General features: G+C 37.3%; 1 protein-coding gene across 1 annotated transcript; it reads left to right on the top strand.

The window, feature by feature from the left end:
- The first annotated feature begins 2,851 nt into the window (after nucleotides 1-2,851).
- GCSH (glycine cleavage system protein H (aminomethyl carrier)) lies at nucleotides 2,852-6,800 on the top strand. The gene is made up of 4 exons (XM_010293267.1): nucleotides 2,852-3,034; nucleotides 4,379-4,442; nucleotides 6,020-6,158; nucleotides 6,731-6,800. The coding sequence occupies exons 1-4, from the start codon at nucleotides 2,852-2,854 to the stop codon at nucleotides 6,798-6,800; spliced, it is 456 nt and encodes a 151-aa protein (XP_010291569.1).
- Nucleotides 6,801-7,945: the final 1,145 nt, after the last annotated feature.

Raw genomic sequence — 7,945 nt, 5'->3', positions numbered from 1 at the left:
ACAAGAAAGGGGCAAAAAGGGGTGGATGGAGGCAGCGGGCCTGCAGCAGCTGGGTTTGGGCTGCCAGCAAACCAGAGTCAGATTCTCAGCGCCTTGGGCTTGTTGGGGCTAAAGAAGTTTGGCTCTGGCTCGCCAGCTCCTCTGCAGTGTGGCTACAGAAGTGGTAAGGGGGGAGGAGGTGGACTTGCACATCGGTGCTTGGTGTGATTTTGCACTTAAGTGTAATTAATGCTGAATGTATCCGCTGCTGTCGAAGCGCTCTTTGAATGAGAGTTAGCCACAGAAGTCTGAAAAACAGACTCTGTGGTACTCCAGCAAACAGAAATGTTGAAAAGGTAGGAGCAAAGAGGAGGAGAATATGCTATAAAAATAATTACTGCCACTAAGAAGAGGTCTTAAACTTCCTTCCAGATAGTCTCTTAACCCTATCTAACTGCCTTCTGCTGCAAGTGAAAGGAATAACATGTATTAGTCATTTGCAAATTAAGTCAAGATCTAAGCTTTGTTTGCTATTTTAATTGTTTAAGGTACCCATTGTTTTTTTTATAGATCTTACTTGAAGGAATAGTATACATTTTGTTTTAGCCAGAGAGGAAAACTTGTATGCCTCTGTGGAGGTGTAAGTTTTCCTTCACTCTTCAGGCATGTATTTATGAAATACTTAATAGAAGCAGGTTAGACTAAATGAAGGTCTGAATTCAGAATGTGCTAGTTAAGCTGAAACCAGGCATGTTGAAATGAATGAAGCTAAAGTAAATTTAGCTGCTCTTCTAAAGAATGCTCACAGAAGAGATTTGATGTTTTGACATTTTATATTCGTTTAATTTGAATTATTTAATGGGCTGATTACGTAAGCTCAAAGTTCAAATTTTGAGATTACTTATTAACTCTTTTTAATTTGACCTTTACTTTATTTGCAGTGGTTTTTGATACACGGTTAGAACTTTTCATTTTTCACTTTTTTTTTTGTCCTACAAGAAGCTTATGTGCTCTTCTAACAGTTGAGAACATTTTACCACTGTGTTCCAAACTGATCATGGAAGTTTTCTGCTTTTCTTGTTTTTTTTTTTTAACCTTGCTTTATAAATAAATCCTATACAATATTATTATCCTACATAAAGATATATTGGTTGGCTTTTTTGTGACATATATAGCATCACAGATGTTCAGCTTGGGTTTAAGAATCTGTATCGTTCTCTATTCTTATGGTTCATTACTCATTGTCAGTGAAATTCATGTGAGTTTAATGTCTTTACCTAAAATGATTTAAGACACTTGATTTCTGTTCATTAGAATGTGTCCTGAGTTGTTTTTGCAGGTATAAATAATGCTAGCTGAAATTCTCTGGGTTTTCTGACTGGTAATTCATGAAAAAACACTTCATATTTGCCTTTTACTCAAAATTTTGTATGTACTGTACTTTCAAAAACATGTATTGCTCCACTGAGGTCTGTAAAACTTAGGCCATCTTCAAAGACAAAGCATTTTATTTGAGATTACTTCTCTTGCACGTGTTCAGACATAAATAAGAGGATCACTACAATTGAAACAGCTTAAAATATGACTGTGGAAAGATTTTAGCAGGTCTACAGCAAGAACTTCTGTTTTCCTTCATGTACAAGTTTAGAAAACATGCAAGGATTTTCAGAAGTGTCGTTTCTCTAGTGGGTGTAAGGAGTCCAGCCTAGACGAAGAGCCCGAGAGGAGAATTTTGAACTCAGAGGGCTGGAGCACCTCTCCTATGAAGACAGGCTGAGAAAGTTGGGGCTCTTCATCCTCGAGAAGAGAAGGCTCCAGGGAGACCTTATTGCAGCCTTCCAGTACCTAAGGGGGGGCCTACAAGAAAGCTGGTGAGGGATTTTTTACAAGGGCATGTAGTGATAGAACAAGGGATGATGGCTTTAAACTGAAAGAGGGTAACTTTAGGTTAGATATAAGGAGGAAATGCTTCACTATGAGGGTGGTGAGGCACTGGAACAGGTTGCCCAGAGAAGCTGTGGATGCCCCACACCTGGAAGTGTTCAAGGCCAGGTTGGATGGGGCTTTGAGCAGCCTAGTCTAGCGGAGGTGTCCCTGCCCATGGCAGGGGGGTTGGCACTAGATGATCTTTAAGGTCCCTTCCAATCCAAACCATTCTATGTTGAAAAGGAAAGTCCAGCTGTACTGCTCTGGCACTAAACACACACAGAGAGCTCTGTTTAAGAAATTATCTTCTCCAGCTTCTGGAACATCCCTTGCCTGATTGGATAGGTGCTACAAGTGAAAATTAAAACTGAAGTAATTAAAAAAAAAAGGGGGGGGGGGGGGAAGAAGGTGGAAGAAAGTATCTATGGGGAAACTATAGAAGTAAGAAAACACAGCAGGCTAAAAATACTCTGAGTAAAAAAAGTTCCAGGTAAAATATTAGCAAGAAAAATATGTTGCCTGTTTCAGTTGCTTCTTTTGATGTTTCTCTGTATGACTTTATAAAAGAATTACTTCTAATAATTAGAAGATTGTCTAATAATAGAATTGTCAGATTGCTGTTTCTAATGAGTCATTAATACTGGTCTTCCCAGGAATAATAAAGTGGTTAAGTGGTCGTCAGAAACAAACTCTAAATATGCTTGAAAAGCCGCTATGCTATTACAGAAATACATAACTGAGTACAGTACACATACATGCTTTAGATCTGTACTTTTCTTTGAAGTAGAACTACTCCTTTTGCCCCTGACTTTGTCAGTCTCTACATGACTGCACAGGAACTAGTAATACTCCCAGCAGAACATCTATGGTGTCACTATGTGTGTCATGAACAGAACGAAATGCTTCTGTAAATTGAATGTGCTGTTTAAAATATTTTCCAAGAAAAATGTACAAAAAATCCCCACAGTTTAAGCCTGCAAAAGTGTTACTGTATTTTAAGCGAGCAACATGTCGCTTATTTCTGAAATACCAAGTTTGTTTTATTTCAGCCCGCAAATTCACAGACAAGCATGAATGGATATCCGTTGAAAATGGCATTGGAACAGTAGGAATCAGCAATTTTGCACAGGTATTGATCCCTCCCCCCTTACCCAAGTCCACAATATTTATTTATGCGTACCTGCTCTTGTCCTTGCTCTTTGGACAGTTACTGTTTTTTATTGTTCTAATTGCATATGCTATACACTGAGCGTGATTTTTGGACTTGGATCTATCACATTATTTGTGAAGTGAATGCTGCTTCAGCATTCTGATAAATTCTTAATGACTTCAGATTGAGCATATCGAGAGCTGATCTTGGTGAGAAACGTAATGGTTCAGCACGATTTAAAACTTCATTGCTTCAGTTCTTATAGGCCTGCGGAGTTCATGGCTATGTGAAGAGTGTATTGCGCACTTCTTACATCAAGCTTCCCTTGAACAGGAATACGGTGCAATCCCTCTGGCTAAAGAACAGTTGTGAAGTACAACATGGCATATATTTCTTACTCTAGTATAGGAATTCATCACTGAGGTGTTCAAAAAACGTGTGGATATGGTGCTTCGGGACACGGTTTAGCAGGCATGGTGGTGTTGGGATAACGGTTGGACTTGATGATCTCGAAGGTCCCTTCCAACCTTGATGATTCTGTGAATTCCTTTGGATTTTTTTGTTTTGTTCTCATGCAAGTACTTGATTTGGAATAGTCACAGGCAAACTCGGGATAGAGATTCACTATGTGTGAAATTTAAGAAAATCAAATGTGAGAAGCTATCGGTGAAGTGGAATTAATGTTTTCAGGACAAGCAGCATTTCCCATAATCTCAGTTTTCTGTAAATAAGACTAATAATCGGTAAGATCCCTAATCTTTTGTGAGATAGGGTACATCTGTCAGTGCAGAGGCAGAAGCCTATTCTAATTGTGCCAATTCTTACGGTGATAAGGCTCTTTAAGTCAGTGAGGACAAACTGTGCTAACAGCTCTTCAGTTGTCTGTGTCTGGGGAGGAAGCATTGTGGAAGCAAGTCCTCTCTTTTTGTAACAAAAAGATAATCCCCTCAAATCATTGGGAACTTTGTCCGTTAAAACAGTTGTTACTGTGGCTGATGGGAAGAGGATCAGCAGATGTTCTTTCTCATCCTGCCTGCAGAAATCTGTACATATTGTATATAGCTTGTAACTCAGCCTGAGGGTTATTAACACTGTAATAGATAAATAATAATTTGGCATTTGTGCTGTTATAACAAAAGTGTTTTTTTTTTTCCAAGGTAAATATTTACAAAGTAAGAGTGAAAAATATGCAGTCCTTAAAGAATAAGAACTAAATTTAGAGGCAGAGATTACTTACATGCAGATTCTAGAATTACTATATCAGATGTCTCCTATGTATAGTTTCTTTAATGTATGCTTTGATGCTTTTGTTTTTCTTTTAAGGAAGCATTAGGAGATGTTGTTTACTGTAGTCTTCCAGAAATTGGGACAAAATTGAGTAAACATGGTAAGTTTCAGCTCTAACTTCTATTGAAGTAATTATTTTACTCATCCCACTCTCCCTTTGCAAAGATTAATTTTATGAAGTACTCTTTATTTTTGCATCCAGAAGATTTATAGTGGTATTAACATAAATTCAGGTATTTCTACAAGTGACAGCTTTAATTTCAAATTCTGACTGTCAGACCATGCATGCTAGCAGAAAATAGCTGCTTATTAAACTGTGAAGACATTTATTTAAAAATTAAGTATGAAATATCTCTTTGTAATAATTTTATCTATGCTCTGTTTTTAAAATGTTTATGCTTTGATTTGGACTTGCTAGTGTTTGGACTGGTTTATTTGTGATTCTGCAGTTAGGCATTTCATGAGTTGTACTATGTGAAACACTAGTTGATACCGAGCTCTAATTTTTCTATGAATATACAGACTCAGTAATTTTTGGGTATCAACTGTAATCATAGGGTTTTGCTTATTAGTGATGTATGAATTGTAACATTCTTAATCATTCAGCTATGTAATTCTCCATGTTAAAGAAGAGTGAGCATGAACATGTAGAAAGGAAAAGCCTATTCCTGTATTTACATGGAGAGCTGTCTCACTAGCATATAAAGAAAAGATTGGCATTAGCTTCAGACGTTGCAGAAAAAGAATGTAGATTTACTGAGGTAAAGTAACAGGCCTTTCTTTTGCCATCCTTTTTGTGGAATAAGTCCGTATTGAACTGTTTTGGCCAAATCTATTACATCACACTGAATGGTGAACGTTAGACAAAAGGTCTTTTCTGTTTAGGGTTTTAATTAACCAACTTGTAGTTTTATCTGAAGGAATTTCATTTCCATTTAGTTCTTCCCTTTTCTACCCGTTTTGGCCTTAGTCTAACTCCAAGCTTTCCCAGAACATGTTGTTGTCTGATTCCTTGTGCTGATGCCTATCTATACGTTTGGCAGCTTGGTGTTCCTCCATCCTCTTGTTTGCCTGTCTTTACTCTGGACTACCATTGCTCCAGGCACCACTTCCATAACTGCCCTCAAGATAGAAAAAAGGGAAGCGCGGCTGGGTGATTTCCAGTGTGGTGCTTCTGAATACTAATTTTTTTACTTTTCCAGTGAGTGCAAATGTAACTGTTGGTAGTGTTTCTGAATTAAAAATGGGATTCCTGAAATTGTGTCTGTGTCTATTTTGTAACCAAGTTATGTATAAAAAGGTTTAAGTTGCATATAAAAGGCATAGTTAGGTCTCTTGCAGCAGGAGCTGGATGTGGTTCTTTATAACCTGCTATCATATCATATGCTGCAGGGCTTTAGCCAAAGGATTAGCCAAATATAAGAAATTGCCATCCCTTCTGTAGTAGCCAGCTAGCTAGTGTTACGCAAGTTCCCCAGAATAATTCAGGAGCATAAACATCAAATTTAATACTGCTGATCATTGTCATAAAGTTGGTGACTTCAATCTCTTTGACAGTTTTCCTTACTCAAGATCAAGACGCTTCTTCAATGGCTAGGTCGTCATCGGAATGTCTGACTAAAACAACTAAAGCACTTTGTATTTTCCTCTTAAAAGCATTCATATTCTGTGTTTCAGATGAGTTTGGAGCTTTGGAAAGTGTGAAAGCTGCTAGTGAACTCTACTCTCCTCTCTCAGGAGAAGTGACAGAGATTAATGCTGCCCTCGCAGATAATCCGGGGCTCGTCAATAAATCTTGTTATCAAGATGGTAAGATGTTATTTTTATCTTTCAATAATGAACACCACCTGGATTCTTGCTGTCACACATGGCTCTGCAATTCTTCCAGTTTAATGGTGTGGAGGCTTTAATGGAATATATTGAATATAGTTCAAGCCCAATAAAATTTAACATCAAAGTATTATTGTAGTCTTGTCTTTGCTGACAGCTGCATTACAGTGTGTTCTTTTCAGACATAGATGGTGGTTGAATTTAAATCTGTTTCCCTTGATCGCATTTGTCTTTTTTGATCTCGTTAACAGCTCATGATACTGAGAGGTCAGGCTCTTTTACTCTTTCTAGACAGCGTCTCCTTAATGCCACTGTCAAAGAGACAGTACTAAATTAGACAACTGGTCTGCCTCAAAAGGTCATTTCTTATGACAGGTTGTTTGTTCATCTTTTTAAAGTATTGAAATACTGTTTTGCCTGCACAAGAAGTCCTGTTGATTCTACCAGTGTTATGGGGCTTGTATGCCTACTGGGAGTACTTTTCTAAGGCAATAACATGAATGAATCTTTCTTGTAGGATATTAGCAACTATTTTTCTTTCTTGTTTCCTAACTACAGGTTGGCTGAACTTGATGAACTGATGAATGAAGATGCCTATGAGAAATACATAAAATCCATTGAGGACTGAGCTGGAATAATGAAATAAATCCATATAAAATATTTCAGCGTAGTTTGTCATCAATCAGTGAAGTAGAGAATGTCCAGTTATGGCAACCTGAAAAAATACCACTTATGATCACATATAGAGGCCATAAATAATTGCAGTGATAAAAATGTTTTAACATCTGCAAACCTGCGAGGGTTGTTTTATTCTAGATTATCTGATTTATGTAACTTCAGGATGTTATCTATGATATTTTTGGAAAAAACAATTTATTTGCTAAAATACATAGATACATTTGACAATCAAATTTAGTAACAACAGCCTTAAGGCTGGTAATTCTGTTGTAGGCACATGACTGTTCTCGTAACCTGGACTACAGCTTTCTCTGAAATACTTTTCTGTTGCTCCCAAGATACTGAAAAGCAGTGCCTCCCTAACTTACTAATATTTTTCCTAATTATAGTTACAAAGATGATACCAAAAAAGGAGAAGCCATATCAACTACCTCTTTGCATGATTTTTTTACTTCATTACAGGATTTATTAATCTTTTATGTTTTCCTTCTTTATTTTACTATGTAATTGAATAGTTCTGCCTTTGAGGCAGAAGGTATGGTCCTTGTCTTCTGATTTATGTGCCGCCTTAGTCTGCAAAACTCATGCAGTGCTGGTTTATCGATGTTCTCGAGTGGATTGTTTAGGCTGTGTTTTGTTGTCTGGTAAACACTACCTATGTCACAAGTAATTAAGGAATTCTGCATCTTGTGCCTAGCAGTTGTGGTGATTTCAGAAGAGTAGACACTTGTGAAAATTGTGTGATCAGGAATAGTTTGATGTGTAATGTATCCATGTGTGTCTGTCTTTAAGCTCAAGTAGGCATACTGCTGTAATGACATCACAGGAATGAAACTAAAACTTCTGCTTTGCAAACCAGTAAACTAAAGCAGCTGATTCCATTAGACTTAATATTTAATGAATCCACAAAAGCGCACTCAAAATTGATGGGATATCTGAAGGTGAGGTTGAGTGAGTTGTACAGACCTGCACTTTAGGAAAACACAGTGGTACAGCAGAGTTTTGGCTTAAAACTTTTTTCCTACAATTCTAAAATGGTGATTAGAAGCTAAGCATAAAACAGGAGTGAAAGCCAAGTTTCTGTAAGTTGATGTA

Source organism: Phaethon lepturus, unplaced genomic scaffold (genome assembly GCF_000687285.1).
Source record: "Phaethon lepturus isolate BGI_N335 unplaced genomic scaffold, ASM68728v1 scaffold44238, whole genome shotgun sequence".
In the NCBI taxonomy this organism is placed as follows: Eukaryota; Metazoa; Chordata; class Aves; order Phaethontiformes; family Phaethontidae; genus Phaethon; species Phaethon lepturus.
This window is presented reverse-complemented; position numbering and strand designations above follow the sequence as displayed.